We start from the raw sequence: 18,012 nt of genomic DNA, 5'->3' as shown, positions 1-18,012 counted from the left end.
AGTTTCTGACTAGCTTTCAGTATCTCCTACAGCATAACAAATAATATTATTTGGGGGGGTATTACCATGGTGGAAGCTACCTCGTGATTATCATATGACCTCTAGAGTGGCACAACTGCACAAATCTTACCTTGTAAAATTGGTTCCAAGGACCACCACATAAATGGAATCAAATTGAGTTGAAATGAGCTGACAGCCTTCCTTTATTTTTCAGTCTTCGCTGGGAATAACACACCAAATGCTGAACAGAGTCAGTGGCTGTGTTGGAGGATGACTACACTCATATTAATCGGTATCTTACATCTAAAAGCCACCTAGTCAAACATTTGCATTGCTGGAAATACATCAAACAATGCTAGTGTACCCAGGAGTCTAAGTTCCCATCAGTTTGTTTACTGTACATCCCTCAGTGCTGTCATTACAAGACAGCATTTTAGTGAAATTGAAGAATGTTCTTTAGATCCAGTCAACTAATTAGAGACACTTAGGGGCCCTTGGGTTGATGTGGGAAGGTGGACCTTTTTAGAGGTGGTGGGGTCCACATGCCTGCAATTGCCAGTTACTGTACATTATAGTTTTGCATCTTGGACTCTTTTTATGCTTCATGTGTTTATACACATGTGCATTAATTTTATGTCATTATAAAGGCATTCACTCATGACTCGCCAAGGCTTTCAAAACTGCACCCTTGTTTATCTACTACAGTTAATAAGAAGAGGCTGCAGCTGGATAAATAGCCTATGTGTACGCCTCTCTCTCTGATAGACCTTTGGTAATGGAACCCTAATGGGAAGGTCACTATGACTGTAAAGCTGGAATGAGTCAGACCTGAGCCTATAAATCCTTGGAGATACAAAGACCCCTGGTTGCTGAGGGCGTCCAGAGATCCTGCTCACTCTGCCGTATCAGGTTTTACTGTTCCTCTATGGGATCATGGTACAACAAGAGCTCATTTGACAATTTATTACCAACCTCCACGTTATTAGAGCTGGCAGCACCAGTGGTGTTTTGACAGTGCTGTCAGACTCAGTAAAACTTAAGGGCACCAATAGAAATCCAGGATTTATTCATGATCAGGTTTGTTGAAAGCTTATATAAAGCAAACATTAATATAATTTTTCACCCTAAACTTGTGGCATGAGTTCTTTTCTGAGAACTGATTACCGAGTTTACATGAAAATGAGCTAAACATAAACCCCTGAAACGCAGTGTTTGCTTTTTCAGTTATTTTGTTTCACCTGAAAATAAAAGTAGACCTAGCTAAATTAAATGACCTCATTTCTCGACAGGCAGCTGACAAGTCAACCCCTCCATCTGCCAAGGGACCGTGGGGTTTAGGTGACTGGCGTTGGATGCTGCGTTTCAGAACGACAACCTGACAGGTGCCGGGCCTGACGGGATTTGTGGGAAGCGAGCGTGAAACAAAGCCTCACCTTTGAAACTGAAATTTGATTGACTGCTGCTCCCATTACCCAGTCGAGTTTCTAAAGCTCCTTAGAGCATGGGCGAGGAAGAGTCAGAGAGACACAGAGAGGAAGAGGTGGGGGGAAACAGGGAGAAACGATATGGAGCTCAACTCACTGAGCTCAGCGGTGCAAAGCCCTTGAAGTCCTCTGCAACTCAGCAGCACCAGATAGGCTGGCTGACCAGCAGAGAGAGAAAAGAACCCAAAGATCCTCACCTAAAGACCACTCTCCATGGTGTTTTTGCCTTGCTCTCTCCACTCTAAAATTCTTACCACCTTTCCACTCTGAGGCTTGAAGACATTGACTGGTGAGGTGGGAAATGTTAATCTGCGGTGAGACACATACTTCACACCTCAGATGAAGGGTATTTTACAGCTGTCCACTGCTGTTAAAAACCCACCCCCTGCTGTTAAGAGCACCTGGCTGACTTTTATCCTCATGTTTGTTTGGATCATCATCACTAAGACCAATTCATTTTGTCTTGTTTATTATCATCCCTATCAAGTTTTTTGGATGAGAAAACATTACAGTACCACCCCAACAGGGACACATAGTCATTTGGTTTTATTCTGTGCTGTATTGTTTAAATGGACTATTGGATGGCTCGATTAAAGCAATGCAGATGGAGAGTAAGTTCCGCCTCAGTCAGAGGATCACTGAGCCAATCTCAAGTAATCGCTTTTTTTATTATTTGCTGTCTCTTATTTGGCATCTGTAATTAACTCTGCAATCAACAATCAGTCTCTGTGATTTTTATAGTGTATATTTTCATTTAGATGCAATCAAAATGAGATTAACAACACTTTCTGACTGCAACATCTGTAGCTTTGATTAAATCCTACCTCTCAATAATTCATTGGTAAACTAATGAATCTTTTACAACCCCTGCATCTGCGTTAAGACTTTAATAACAGCTCTTAAGTCTCTAATAACATTTTCATGTAGTTCTCAAGGGAGTAAAATTGATGTGTCTAGCATCAAGGAACAGTTTGCGACACAAGCATTAGTGGTAACTAATTATATTTTACTTACTCACTGGTATCTCTGTTATTCCAGAGTGTTTTGTCTGGTGTATCCAGTTCTATCTCACCCAGGCTCTGCCCTCTACTGGACACTATGGGTACTACCTCCTCCAATCACACGCACACACTTGCCCACTGAAATTTTATCGTGCACATAGCCGACCAATAGGACGTCACTACCGATACGTGTGTGACGTATAAATAGTAGTGTCCCTACTGCCTCAGCATCCTTTTTTCTTCTTTGTTCTGGTTAAAAGCCTGGCAGCTGAGTTCTGGACAGTCTGGAGTCGATGAGTAGATTTTTGGGTTAAACATAAGAAAAGGCTGTTGCAGTAATCTAGGCGAGATGAAGGCGTGTAAAATGGTCTCTTGTCCTTAAAAGTTAACATAGATCGAATTTTTGCTATATTTCAAAGTTGATAAAAACATGATTGAACAAGCTTTGTGGTGTGCTGCTCGAAATTTAAATTACTATCAAACCAGACACCAAGGTTCTTTGCCACAGGCTTAATGTGAATTACTAGGGAACCAGCAGATGGCAGTATTTGTTTTGCCATCTGCTGGGACCCAATGACCAGGATTTCTGTTTTGTCTGAGTTCAGCTGGAGGAAATTATTTGACATCCATTTTTTAACTTCACAAAGGCAGTTGTTAAGTGAACTCAGCATTCCAGGGTCTGTGGATCTGATGGGCAAGTACATTTGTGTGTCATCAGCATAAATATGAAAAGAAATACCATGTTTATGGATAATATGTCCAAGGGGAAGCAGATACAAGGAAAACAAAATGGGTCCTAAGACCGACCCCTGTGGCACACCATATTTAACTGGACAGAACGAAGAAACATAGTTGTTTACAGACACGAAAAACTTCCTATTTGACAGGTAGGATGAAAACCATTCTAGGGCAGTACCAGAGATCCCCACCCAGTGCCTCAGTATGTCTAACATGATGTTGTGATCATTGGTGTCAAAAGCAGCACTAAGATCCAGGAGTACCAGGACTGAGCACAAACCTTCATCAGCAGACATTAAAAGGTCATTGGTGACTTTAAGCAGGGCAGTCTCAGTGCTGTGATACTTCCTGAAACCAGACTGAAACTTTTCAAATAATTTGTTATTTTCCAGTACAGTGAGCAGTTGTTTGGACATAATTCTTTCTACAACCTTTGCAATAAAAGGCAGTTTTGAAATTGGTCTAAAATTTTGTGGGAGGGAGGGATCTAAACCAGGTTTCTTTAAAAGTGGGTTCACGCAAGCCGTTTTAAAATAATCAGGGACACAACCAGTAGATAGGGAGCTGTTAAAAACAGAGATCAAATAGGGCCCAACAGAATCCATTACTTTCAGTAAAATCTTTTTAGGTATTACATCAAGTTGGCTGGAGGACACTCTCATTTGTGATACTGTTTTTAAAAGCTCAGACAAGTCGATGGGCTAAAAGTGGTTAAAACTATCTTGTTGCTGGTGAGGGACCTCTGAGTAAGAGGCCGTGGGGGTAATAGAGGCTCTGATTGACACCACTTTATTGGTAAAATAAGACAAAAACAATTCACAGTCATCATTACTTCCAGCTGAGGCACAAGGACGGGTTGGGTTTACCAGCTGCTCCACACAGAAACCTGGAATTGTGTTTATGTGTAGTAATGAGTTCAGAAAAATAATGTGTTCTCGCATCCTTAACCATGTTATTGTAGTTAATTAATAAATCCTTCAGACTGAGGTAATGGACTTGGAGACTGGATTTTATCCATCTGCGCTCTGTTTTCATGCATTCCCTTTTTAGGCTGCAAATGCTGTCATTTATCCAGGGTTGCTTACTAGCTTTAGACGTAGGCCTAACCTTTAGAGGAGCAGTAATATTTACTGACAACAAGCAGATATGATTGAAGTGATCAACCAGATTGTTGGTGTTGGAATCAGACAGGTGTTGGCTTTGGCTCTGAAAGAATGCGCAAAACTTTGAAACATTTTGTTCATTAAAGATGCGAGAACACACAGAGCTTGGTGAGGCAGCATGAGTAACAGGCGAATCGCAGCTAAAAACAATACATCTGTGGTCAGATATGGTCATGTCCACTAATTCCACAGAGGAAATGCTGACACCCAGGGTAAAAACTAAGTCCAGTGTAGTGACCACGGTTATGTGTTTGCCCTTTGACATGTTGTTTGAAGTTAAAAGAAGTGGCCATATTTAAAAAGTCAGTTGCATTAACATTGGTGGAGTCATCAACATGAATATTAAAATTGCCATAAAGAACAATTCTGTCATAATTTAAAACCAGAGTAGATAAAAATTCAGGTAGTTCTGATAAAAATCTTCCAGGCGGTTTTGGGGGGCGATAAGTTATAACAAATATGATAGGTTGCAGCCCTCCAACTTTAAGAGTGAGAATTTCAAAGGAGTTAAATTCATCACAGCGTACTTAAAATTCTTCCTATACACGCTCACTAGCCCACCACCACGACCACTGACCCTCGGTTGACTAAAACAATCATAATGAGGCCAGACAGCCGGCTAGCAAGGAGGAAGCCCAGGTCCTACTACCGTCTTGCTCGGATGCCACCAGGAGAGCGACGTGGGACATGGGCTTCTTTCCCAGTGGTTTGACTAGCGCAGCAAAGACCCGGGCCCTCCCACTGTAATATTACTGTAAAGGCCCATTTATACTCCTGTGTAGGGTCTATGTGCCTACCTACGCTGTAGGCTACCCACGTAGCCATGCATTTATACTTGTGAGTAGGTGTGTCCGTCATTCTGCGATAACATCCCCAAATGCTAGTCGGCAGTAGCACTGCAGCGTCCACCGTGTTGACTTTTGCCGGCCGAGCAGGCTAACTTCCGGTTTAGACCTCCGCTAACGTAAATGGGGGTAAAATTGTACGATGGGTCAAATATATTGTTTCACTGTGTTACAGCCTCCGTTTTGGCCGCTAGTAAAAGTTACTTCCGGGCGGCTCGGGGGCATTGTGAGGCTACCCAGCCGACAAATCACAGTGCTTACGGTCCGCGTTGACTCGACGTGTAGTTACATTTTTGAGGAGGTGCACGTCAGGCGACGGCGCAGCCTCTGTGAAGCCTCTGCGTAGCCCCGTAGCCTACGCCGTCGGTTTGACGCAGAAGTATAAATTACCCTTTACTCTGCATTCCCAGCGCGCCCACGAGGACTCGCACGGGCGCGTTGCTAGCTCACCGGCAGTGAAAGTGTGTTACATAAACCGACACACCACCCTGCTGACATCTCTTTCACCTAGCGTTCGCTATAGCCGGAGAGAGACAGCCAAAGTCAGGTCTCTCTCGGTATAGCGGGACAAAAGAGATCGCTCGCTGCTTCGGCTGGTTTCGTTTCCTCCACGAGCAGCTCGTAGCACCTTGTTACAGCAGGCGAGGCTGTCTACCCTGCCGCTGCTTCATATGGAAGCTGTGATCTTGACGCTGACGTCAACACCGGGTTACGTGTCATCCACAGTCACAGCGGCTGTGGTGCGTTCATAGCCCAGTCGGTCTTTTCCAACTCCAGCCCTGGTGCGTTCAAAGACACCACGGCCCGGCTCAACCTTTTCGAAAACGGCCCATGGTGTGTTCAAGGACACCACGGCCTTTTCAATTGCAGCCCTTGGAAAACGTCTAAGCCTTATTATTTTTTATTTTTTTTTAAGAAAAAAAAGAAGGGTGACAGAGGGACAGAGGCTGATGCACACCACCAGACCTTCTCCCTCTGTTATGTGTCCAGCATGCAATTATTTGTGTTTCATGTGCTGTTGTGTACACACTGAAAATGCTGTGAATGTTCAACTCATTAAATACAGTACATTCCTAAAGAGCATTCTAAGTCAGATATAGCCGGAGAGACGCAACCAGATACGTCTCTTCCAGCGGTGCGGCCCGTGGTATTTTACCACAGTGAACAGCGGCTCATTCTCCCAGCAGTAGCTCACTGCAGTGGAGAGGAGGAGGTCCTGCCCTGACTCGGCTTCACTCGGCATTTATGGAAAGTTTGTCGGTGGAGAGTGCCGAAGATGCGTTGTTCATGTGTACACATTTTCATGCAGAATGGCGACGCCACTGCATGCTGACAAGCTGGGTGGACAGCATTCTGAGACGAGGCTATTCTCTTCAGTTCTGCTGCATACCACCAGTTTTCCTGGACATAATGGAAGCCAGCCTATCCTCTCAAGGGGAAATGGACTTCCTGGCCGCTGAGATCCAGCAACTTCTGCTGAAGCAGGCTGTCTTAGGGCATCTCTGCGCAAGACATGCACAGAGGTCTTGCTCCATGTACTTTTCGGTCCCCAAAAAGACGAGAGGCGTCTGAGTCATTCTGGATCTTCGCCACCTGAACCAGCATAATGGGAAAAAAGGGCGTTTCCACATGCTGATGATCAAGAAACTGCTGGAGCCAGTGCAGCCCGGCAACTGGTTCACCGCCATCGACCTGAAAGATGCCTATTCAATGTTGAGGTGACACAGGAATTTCTACGCTTCTCCTCTCAGGGGTAGCCTACAAATATATTAGGCTCCCCATCAACTATTCACTAGCCCCCCACACGCTCAGGAGATGCATCGCACTGCAATCGTTGCGTGAGAAGGGCATGAGGGTTCTTTTCTACTCACGACCTCGTGGTCATGGAGAGATTGAAGCCTTGAGTGATCTCCACACAGCCCAGTTGATTTTGCACCTCAACAGCCTGGGGTTGCGATGAAATGGGAAGAGAGCTCCCCCCCAGCCACTGCAGTGAGCGGAGTATCTGCAACTGCAACACTCCAAGAGCGTCTCTGTTGAGACAGTCCATCGGGTGGTCCCTCTGGGGACCAAGCGACGGCAACAATGTTGGTTTGCCAGCCTGCATCTGGACCTCAAGAGGCAATGGTGATGCAGGGAACCTATGGACGTGGGCATCAGAACATCCTCAGGTCAGCTGTTGTTACCGGCATCTGCAGGACATCTTCTGCACCTGGTAAACCTGTGTAGATGATGTTTCAGTCCTCAGACAGCTTTGGAAAAGCCTCATGTAAACCCTGTAGATAGGTTACAAAATGAGGGTGCAAGTCCAACACACAGAAACACTGACTTTTGCCCTTTCCTCCCAGCATGGTCTGTGCTGTGGCGATACTGCAAGAGGCCTAATGCAGCAATTGCACATCAGCCTTATCGCAGGGGTTCTACACAGATAGCAACGTGTATCACCCAGGCAAAGCAAGTGAATTATTTTTCTGGTCTGTTTTCATTTTTTTTAACCTCCAGCTTCGGAGAGGGCCCTGTGGGATGAATGTGATGAGATGGAGCACACAGAAGGCAATTTATCCTCCGTTTGTACCATTACATTCATTTAAGAAAGCAAACAGCCTGAAAGCAGATCGAGAAAGAGAGAGAGAGATCAAGAGGGAGGGATATAGACCCACCTCGCCTTCAAGTCTACATCAAGTGTATCAAGCTGATTAAGGTCGCACGTACAGCATGGGTTTTATCAATGTCCCTCAAATGGGAAGCCTGGAAGATATGCATACAGTACCTAATGAATTTTCACAAGAAGATGAAAGGAATGGGGAGCGTGCCATTTAGGGCAGGCCTGTCCCAGCAGACAAAATGGGAAGTGGGGGTTTGAATATGGCCAAGGGCTGCCGAAGCCTCGTTTGTTGATCGGTACCGGAGGGCATCTCATTCCCGGCAATCAGCAGCTGCAAATAGACAGTTAATCCCCTCTCAAGTCCCCTGAAGGCTGCCGGAGCCTGACACTGTAACTGACTGTGCGGCGCCTAGGAGAGATTAACAAAATAGACAAGCATTTGCTGGGCCTGGCAAGTTTCTCTCTACAATGTAGAGTGAATGTGATGATTTGTTTTGAAAATGTTACAGCGACTAATTGGGAGAAAGCACACAGAGAACATGCTGTTAGCAAATGTGGGATGTACTTTTCTCTGAATTCAAACACTCAAATCCATTTTGATTGAATAACACACACTGTGGTGTGCCTGTTACGTGGATATGAGATTCCTCTGTGAGAAACTCTAGTTTTCACATGATAGATAACCCAATATCATAAACGAATAACGGGTTCTCTCCGCTAACATAACATCAGTGCCTTCATCCCTGCAACCAGCCACTCTCACACAGCCGCTCCAGAAATAGATCAGGTGAGGAATGTGATTGAGAGGCAGGTGACTGCAGAGCGTGGGTTTGCACTATGAACCATGTCAGCAAGCAGATGACTCTCACGCCTTCTCATCCTTTTCACCCTCCTCACCTTGCTCTCATGTCTCTCTTCAGTTCAGCCGAATGTAAACACAGACATACACATGAAAGTAACCTCAGAGTTTCAGGCAGGGACGCTAACTGCTGCATTTTTCCTTCTGTGCACTGATGTTTGTCAACTACTGAAGTGAGGCCAGGGACGTCTCTGTTTGCTGTAAAGTGAAAGCTTCTAGGGCCATCAGGGAGTGTTTAGTGCTCCCCCTCTCACAGTAAATGTAACTTGTGAAGGATGGGAGGGCACCAACTGGGCAGAAGAAGAACTGAAATGCGACTATAGAGCAGAGCTCAACAGAATAAAGCAGAGTAGTGCTGGTAGACTAAACAGAATGATAAAGTAGGAAAACAAACAAAACAAAAAACAGTGTATGCAAGAAGAAATGTGGAAAGGATTAGATCAATCATTTTGTCATTGTATCAAATCAATATGAGCTTTTATTAAAAATTTAAACTCAGCAAGTCAGTGTAATCCGATGTCAAGATGATGGAGATTACCTCGTGACTAAAAATATAGGTACACCTCCGATCAGATATCTTAATCCAGATTAAAGATGGAAGAATTCAAGTCCTCATGCAGAAATTTGAAAACCTGCACAATTATACTGTAATGTATGTCACAAATTTTACTTATTTTTTGCCAAGAAATATGTCCAAGAGATCCGTAGGACTGTTACATTTTGAAAATACAGTAAGCAAACTCCATTTAAAGGTCCAGTGTGTAATATTTCTGATGCTCTATTGACAGAAATTCAATATAAGATCCATAACTATGTTTTCAGTGGTGTGTAAAGACCTTACATAATGAACCATTATGTTTTTGTTACCTTAGAATGAGACATTTATATCTACATAACCGCGGGCACCCCTGCTGTGGAGGTCGCTGTATTTTGTTGTCATGTTACTACCGTAACCGCCAACGAACAAACAGCGCTACAGAGCACGTTTCGTCATCACAGCGTTCTTCTTCTGCTTGTATAATTCTGGTAGTGTAGACGCCCGTCACTACATTGAATACGTACAAAGAATAATAATAATAATAATAGTAATATACAGTCTCCGAGTAGTCTTCTGGTTTATTAGAAGTAAGAAGAGAAGTGACATTTGGACAAATGAAGGAGCCACACGTGTTATTTAGCATGAGAGCTGACAGCCAGACGGAGGCGGGACAGACAGCTGACTGCAGAAATCACGGATTTTGTGGATTTTCCCAGATGGAAGGCTATAACGTTAATGTGGGACAGATGTTTTCAAAGCGGTGCGGAAGTCTGTTTTCTGCTGGACAGGTAATTAACTTTGTTTGTCACACTTCAGCGATGCAAATGAAAACTGTTGTTTGATAGCTTTAGCTTGAAGCCAGCCATAATCACAGAGAGCCATGTTTCCCCTGTCAGTGGGGTGAAATATTAATTTCATGTCGCTTACTTTTTCTCCAGCCTGTGGTTTGGCTTTGACGGTTACTTAGGGAGACAATCAGCTGATCAATAACGTTAATTGGCAATAAAACCGTAACATTAGCTTAGAGCATGGAAGCATCAGCCAGCTAAACTTTTACTGACTGGTAGAAAAACATTTATTGTTAGTTGGATTGGTTTATTCTCCAGCACTGTGCTTTGGCCTGTGGTGTTATGTTAGTTGGATTAATTTCATGTAGAGACTTTCTCTCTCTCTGTTATGGCTTTGTTACGTGGACAGAAATGTGGCGTTACCTTTGTGAGACAAACAGCTGATGAATATTATTGGTAATGAAACGGTAACAGCAGGGAAGCTCAGATCAGCAGCTAAACTTCACATCTTACCTGGCCTGTATTTCAGAAAATTAAAAAGACATTTTGGTAATATTTGCATGCTTATCTAATTAAGCAAAGTGAGAGGAGCCTTGATCCTCACCTGACAATGCATATGTAAACTTCATGTATTATGTGGTTTATAATGGACTGTGGTGCAGAAACAGTGAGGCTTACATTGTCCTGGTATCTGTCAGTGGTCATACTGGATGCACTAGATGTGATAGTTTTTGAGAATTTCTTCATTTTCATTCATGTTAGTCCAGATGAGCCAATCCCAAGATGTAAAATAATGTATTACAGGAGTATGTAGCACTTCATTTCTTCATGTGGCTGTTGTTTATTAATGAAAAAGTAACAATAATATTCAAAAAAACATATGGTTTTACATAATTTATATAATTTCGTAATATATCTAAAAGAAACCTCATTTCTTGACTGGCAATCTCTTTTATCTCATAGATGACATCTTTGTCCTGTCTCAGGCACCGTAGCTATACTGCTCGCTTGGGTAGGGGAGGGGGGGTGCAATTCGCAACCCTCACCACTAGATGTCACTAGAACTTACAAACTGAACCTTTAAATGAAGGTCCATGGATTGTAAGTTTGTTAATCATAATGCTAGTGTTGGTTTCAATGTACTTCCCAGCACTTTCACATTAGAAATTGAACAAAGCGGTAGATTGATGTTTTTTTATGTAGAAAGCCATAAATATTATGGTTTTATCAATCAAAATTGTTGACATTTCATTCAATCAATCAATTATTTGAAATTTTAGTCAAACTTATTTCACATAATCTTACCATTATCTGATTAAAAACACCGGTTAAATTATCCAAAACACAACATACATAGTAGTTGGCTTAATAAATCAAAAAATAACAAACTAAACTTTTGTTAACCTATGTCAATTTCTTTGTGGTGAGCCTTAATGTGTCTCTTACAGGTTTGTGATATTCTTACCAGCTATTTCATGGCCACATTGCTTCCCTTCTGATAAAGCGATGCACTGTCGTAGCCTCAATGTAACAAAAATGGGCCCAAATATCACCTTGTTTCTTTCTCCTACGTGCTGATGTTGTCATTGTTAAGTTTAACTTGCTTTCTGTAAAACACAGCTGATATTCTCTCTTTTGTCTCACGGGTGTAACCATGAATGGAAGCATTTATTCATGCTTCAGTTTAATTTTTTGACAATACATGCATAAACATGAAAAAGTTTGATGCCCAATAAACAATGAGTTAATATATTTATCTATATTTTGCAAACAAGACGGAGCAGAGTGTGCTACTCTGTAATCGGTTTGTAATGTAGAAGCACACATTTTCCATCATCGTGTAGCGTGCTGGACTGAGTAGTTTGTTAGGTGTGCTGTTTTATGTTCCAAAATGTGGAACAAAATGTAGTGTTTGTAATATGTCTGTTCAGAACATGGTGGTTTATGTTAGTAATCGCAGCTAAAATGTTAAATCAGTAGTTCAGATATTGACTTTCAAACCCCAGTATCTTACAGCACTACAGTATATTCTTAAAACTTCTTAAAAAGTTCAACCACAAAGTCTTACTGTTTTTCCCTCATTGCAGTAATCACAGAATATCATTTATACTTGCTGTTAGAAAGGTTTAAAATCTGTAATATTACAAATAGACAAATAGACAGTAGAGATTTAGGTCTAAATGTTTAACACTGACCAGTGGCTTCTGTATCAGTTACCAGACTGTGTCCTGAACACTGTTTTCTAAGTGGTCACTGGGGTACAACTGTATCAAGAAGTTAGTCCATTCTAATCGAAAGCCAGCCAGTGTGTACAGGGCACATAATTAAATTTACCTTGCACACATCCAAGCCAGCGAGTCTGTGCACTCAACAAAAAACAGCATTAGTTCTCTCTATTTTAAGAGCAGTATCCATATTCCTTTGTCAGACTACGCCATTGTCGTTCCAATACTCATGCCTTGAACGAGCTCCCAGCGGCAAATCGGATCTTAGCCAGAGCCTTTGTAATTACAGGGAGCTGAATGGGTGAATACGTTCCAAATCCGCAAGACCATCCAGCGACACATTCCATCTGTCTTAAGCCCCCTTCCAATATTTGAGATCGACTCATGAGGAAGTATTGAAATAGTGCACATCATCGCTTTTTTTCCCCGCTGTTTCTGTGAGTGAGAATTCTGTAGTCTGTCTTTTGAAAGTTTTAGACAAAATTTGTCATGAAAATGTAGGCATTTCATATCAGTTCTGGAAAATTAATTGTTTTTGGTATAATGGGTTTCCATTCTAATTTAACATGTTGATAACGTTGCTATGTGGATGAATAATCTTCAGATGTTGTATTGGTACATTTAAAAGTTACAGTACATTGTGAAGAACCAGTGTCACATTAAAGGCAAGTTCATAAAATGCCAATGCAGAGAGAAAAGATGATGAACATGATGAAGGAGTTCCAATATTTGCAGTGAGTTAGTTTTTAAAATAAAAATAATGTTCATGTTTTCAATTTCACAAAATGACGAATTTAACGAAATGACTTGTTGTCAGTGTTACACCTCTGGCTTCATATTGTAGGACAGCCAGAACTTTTTCTAACTTGAGTGTTAGATACCATGCATGTCAGCAAAGTGTATAACCTGTGGCCATGCAGAACATAGGGCTAATTTCCTGACTATTACTCCATCATCCCACACAGGTAGGACAGAATTAAACCAGAATATACAGAGGAACGCCCAGGGGCTTCTCTGTGTGTGTTTCTATCCAGCACAGGTTGTGTTGGGGCCGACTTCGCTGTAGGGCCCCTCTAGCAAAATGGGACAAGTGCTTCATTAGGTCACCTGAGCTGGTCCTGTTTGAGCTCACTGTGGGACCTAATAAAACCCTGTGGGGGCCACCAGACATGGCTAATGCCATCAGCGTGCCTGTAAAAATGCTCTTAGCCCCTTGCAACACAGTACAGTAATGGCAGCACATGGCCTTGTTTGTCTGCTGTAATGGGCCTATGATGTCATCACGGATCATCATGGAGCCAAAGGTCTTTGAGCCAAGTCTGTTTTCAAAGTGAAGGAGGCATATTCAAGGGAATCGCATAAATATCTTTGAGTTCCCAGTGTATCCACTGTGAATGGGGAGGTTTGTTTGTGCCAGAAGAAATTACTGGGAAAGTTAATAACCAAAGGCATTTTAACCTAGTCAGCCTTATTGAATTGACCCACTGATTGGACTTAATGCTGTGTAGGTCACTAGTAATAAGCTCTGCTTTTCCTCTCCCTTGCCCTCCCCCATTTTTATCCAACCTGGAATTGGACAATAACTATCTAGCTATACATTAATTTTGTCTTGTGCTGCATAGAGTTTCAGATGGGGTGCAATGATTTCACCAGTTGAAAATAACTGTCTTAGTAGACTAGGCAACACCCCCCGCACTCCCACCCCCACTATCCAACCCACAATCCTAGGGCAGCAGAATTCTGTTTTTTTCATGATGTTTTAAGTATGTGAGAATTTGCTAAAAACACCTCTGTGACTGCAGCCTTTCTCCACTGCACCATCCTTAAGCTTCACAGCCTCTTTGGCTGATGGTCTGTAAGCATCCCAGTGAGAGACGTCATCCCAGAAACACTTGTCTTCTCTGCCGTGATTAAACATAAAGAATAATCCCCATCCTGCCGTTATATGACCGTCATTAAAGGCTCACTGCCAGGCCGACCTGAGGTTGGTTTCACCCGGGATAATGGCTATGTTTTAGTGGTAGTCAGGGACATCAATTAAAGTCCATATTGGTTTTATGACCTTTTGTAGGAAGTTTAGGTTTATCCATTGCATGGCAGTGAGGGCTGTCTACGTGATAAAGCCTGTGATTTCAAAGTAGTTTAAGGTTTTGAGTTTATGGCTGGAGTATTATGTTCATATTTGTGAGAGCACACCCAATGTATTAGTAGCAGACGTGTGTGTTACCATTCTGTGTTGGGCGTGTGTCAGTGTCAGTCATTTATTAATAATGTATCACAACAGACAGATAGATGATTGTGCAGGATGGCTTTAAGAGAGTGGTTGATAGTGGGGCTTGGAGTTTGTCTGGAAACAGAGTGGTTTTCAGATGATGTAACTGACTGAAAAAAAACAAACTAAGTGGAGCGAGTATGGTTACATCCATAGAATTACTTCCTTGTGTACTGCGGTAATGTCCTTTTGAAATATGTGCTTCAGGTGTAATTATGGTATTTAGGTTGCACCCCTCCATAGGGAGGTTAGAGGTCCAGGTCAGCTGGAAATAAGTAATGAAATAAACAACACCTCTACAGTGACACTAAGTAAAGACTGACTGCAGCGCTGCAACTGCTCACTGGGGTTTGAAAACACTACATTTGTAGTCATTCTAGTAGGAACTAATTTAAACAATAAAAGCAGTGGTTTTGTAAGTTTCCTTCCATACAGATCAATTAGTTTACATTCCTGATGTCTGACCATTTTGCCATAAAGTACCAGATGTCTTAGATACGTGTCCTACCTTTCAGGCAGCTTTTACTTTTCAGTCATGCCAGTGGGATTGACTTACACAAGCTTTAAATTAGTTTGCTTACCCATTCATCAGAGTTAACATTTGCTTACCTTTTTTGTCAAAGTTAAATTACTGTCATAATTAAGTTGCAGGGACTGCAGCTCTCCTTGTTGTGCATTTAAAGATTGTCCAAAGAATGAGAGTTACGAGTCAGCTGCTGCACTGCAGCCTTTTTAAAGGGGCACTCTACCAATTTCTTGAATGAATATCAGTTAACTTGTCTCGAGGAGTACCTCTCAGCCTGTATAAACAGCTGTAATCTCTTCTGTGGCTCTGAAGCTTTCTAAAGTCTAAGAAAAGAACCCTGATGAAGTCATCACTCCTTTCGGGGGTGTACCCATTCTCAGGATATCTCAAGATATGTCATCAATTTTGACCATCCTTTTGCTAATCTATCTGAATTTTATATCAGCACATCTAATCTTTTTAATGGTTCAATATCTCTCAATTATTTACTTAGCATATTTGTCATAGGATTTACTTTAATTCATCAAAAAGATAAATAAATGACTAGAAACGATGCCAGTTAGAAAATATAACAATGGCCGTTCCATTCGTAAGTTTCACTTTTGTTCCTACGTGTTGTGTAAGCAGTCACACAATTTTAAATCTTCCCATATGGAGATTCCTGACAAGACAATCCTTCTGTTGTAAGATCATGTATGAACTATCGGTATGGCTGTTGTCTCTCTATGTGCCTACATAATCACAATAAATCTCAGCAGACATCTGTTTTACGGCAGAGTCTGAGTCATGGATATAGCAAAGTGCTACAATGTCAAAGCATATCACCAGGGCCATGGAATGATTTTTTTCAATCCTGTGAGATCATAAACTGTGAGATGAAGAGGTTAGATATTTCGTCATTGGCTGTGGTACCTAAGTATTTCCTAAAGTAGCTCTTTGTGTGCCTTTCTATCATGGCAGGTTGCTGTTAGGAGGCACATTTATATTAGTCAGTAAGGCATTCACCTTCTGTATGTGCGCAGCCAAATTCATTATACTATTTCAGCATTTGAAAAGCCACTCTCTTTAAAACATGTCTGTTCTTTACTTAGCAGCATGACATTTGCAAAATTAACTAAAAATGCTAATTTTGCTATGATCACTAATTCCACCATTCCTTGCATTTTCTCTTAGAACTAGAACACCAAATTCATGGAAGCAGCTCCAACCCTGAAGCAAAGGTGTTTTATTAAGTGCATTTGTATACTGAAAATAACATGTCTTACCTCATATGACATAGGAGAAGACAAAGATGTAAGTCTGATCAGAATATGGAAAGGTCTATGACAGCTTCAGTAGAAAGAAATAAAGAGATTTGTTTTAAGGTGGAGACCTGAATTGTCCATTCTGGTTGTCTCCTTCCCTCTCATTTTGTCTGTCCTGCATTTTTCCTGTAAAGACTATATATTTGTTCACTTCTTATATTCTGCTTCATTAATGCTTCTTTCTCTCAGTGTACTTTCAATTCTTATTCTTTTTCTACCTTTTTCCTGATACACTCCTCCACTCCCCATTTCCCATCTCTCTCTCTTTATCTTTGTATTTCTTCCCCATTTTCCACCAATGCCAGGGATATTGAATAAGCCCCAGCTATCAAGCCATAATGAGCATGTTCACTAAAGCACTGATTCACCAGAACAAAAGAGCGGCTGGGAGAGCAAGGAAGAAGGATGGATGACAAGGGGGAGAGAGAGTAAGCGAGAGAGAGGGAGATGCTGGAGTGTACCCTTAAATGGCTTTGGACTGTAAACCCCTACAGCTTCCTTCTCCTCTGGTTGTATTTTTCCTAACAGCCTCTTGGGCTATTTCTGGGCACCTTTTTAAATGTGAGGTGGGTGGGTGGGAGTGAATGCAGTGAACGGATGAAGGGGTTGGAGGTGTGTGTGAGTGTGTGTGTGTGTGTTAGGGAGGTGTATTTGGCCCTGCTGAGGCAGTGAATAAGCACTCTGACTCGCTGCAGGATCAGGGGTGATGGTGGTGGGATTGTGTGTGTGTGTGTGTAGGGGTTCTCTGTTGCCACTGGAGACGGGGGGAAGAGATGCGCACACACACACACACACACACACACCATCACACACAAACCCAAATGTGGAACCTCCAAAGCTGATTAGTCAAACTTGTGATTTCCAATTTCAAACCCACGACACAAATCCTGCACTTAATATTCATGCAGAAAGTGGTTAGGGCCCCTCGCCATCCCATGCTGCCCTAGGTCTGTGGGTTGGATGGTGGGGGCTGGGGGTGCAGGGGGGGGGTTGCCTTTTAATCAGCTTAGTTAGAGGATGGAGATGAGGAAAAAGAGGAGGCAGACAGGAAAAGAGAAAAGAGAGTCGTTTTTACTATTTGAATGGTAAGGTGGCCCATTGGTAAATGCAGCCCACACACATACTTCTTACATCTCACATACACCAAAAAATAAAAACAATTCAAAGAAACACACACCCATGCATGTCTTGTCTCATTCAATCTTCTGGCCTGAAAGCTGGCCAATGCAAACAGACAGCAAAATGTCATTTTTAATGAACTACTTTACGACACGTCTTTTATATATTGTTTGTTGTGTGTGTGTTTGTGCATGATGTTGAGCCAGCTCAGGCTTTTGTCAGAGGCACACACATCATAAACAGGATTACGGCCGCATCTGACAGACGTCGTTTCTATTTTAGCGAGGGTGACTTTAGTGGTGCCACTGTTTGTGTGACTCCACCGTCTGCATCTTTTAACCTTGTAATCAGGATGGCATGCTGTGTCATCGTCACTTCGCCGTGCAGGCAGAAAGAGCTGGCAACGAAGGGGGAATGAGTCAAACAGAAAGTGAGAGAGATGAAAGACAGGAAGGAACAAGAAGGGAAATGGACAACACAAGCAAGCAGGGATGTGAAAGTGGAACTAGATAAGCTAAACATTTACCCACCTCATATTATTGTGT

At 42.3% G+C, this 18,012-nt stretch overlaps 1 protein-coding gene across 5 annotated transcripts in view; it reads left to right on the top strand.

Moving 5' to 3' along the window:
- Positions 1–18,012, top strand: part of LOC119906686 (partitioning defective 3 homolog) — a 349,822-nt gene that overhangs the window by 270,374 nt on the left and 61,436 nt on the right. The window contains exon 22 of one of the 5 annotated variants that reach the window (XM_038724027.1): positions 1,290–2,197. The exons of the other annotated variants lie outside the window; for them this stretch is intronic. Coding sequence (XP_038579955.1) covers positions 1,290–1,338 — 49 coding nt within the window. The 3' untranslated portion in view covers positions 1,339–2,197. Of the gene's footprint in view, positions 1–1,289; positions 2,198–18,012 lie in introns of those variants that run through there. 5 annotated transcript variants of the gene reach the window in all.

This window comes from Micropterus salmoides, unplaced genomic scaffold, assembly GCF_014851395.1.
Source record: "Micropterus salmoides isolate LMB-PRFRI ecotype aquatic unplaced genomic scaffold, ASM1485139v1 Ms_hic_scaffold_1, whole genome shotgun sequence".
Lineage (NCBI taxonomy): Eukaryota > Metazoa > Chordata > Actinopteri > Centrarchiformes > Centrarchidae > Micropterus > Micropterus salmoides.
The sequence above is the reverse complement of the archived record's forward strand: the minus strand, read 5'-3'. Positions and strand labels throughout refer to the sequence as shown.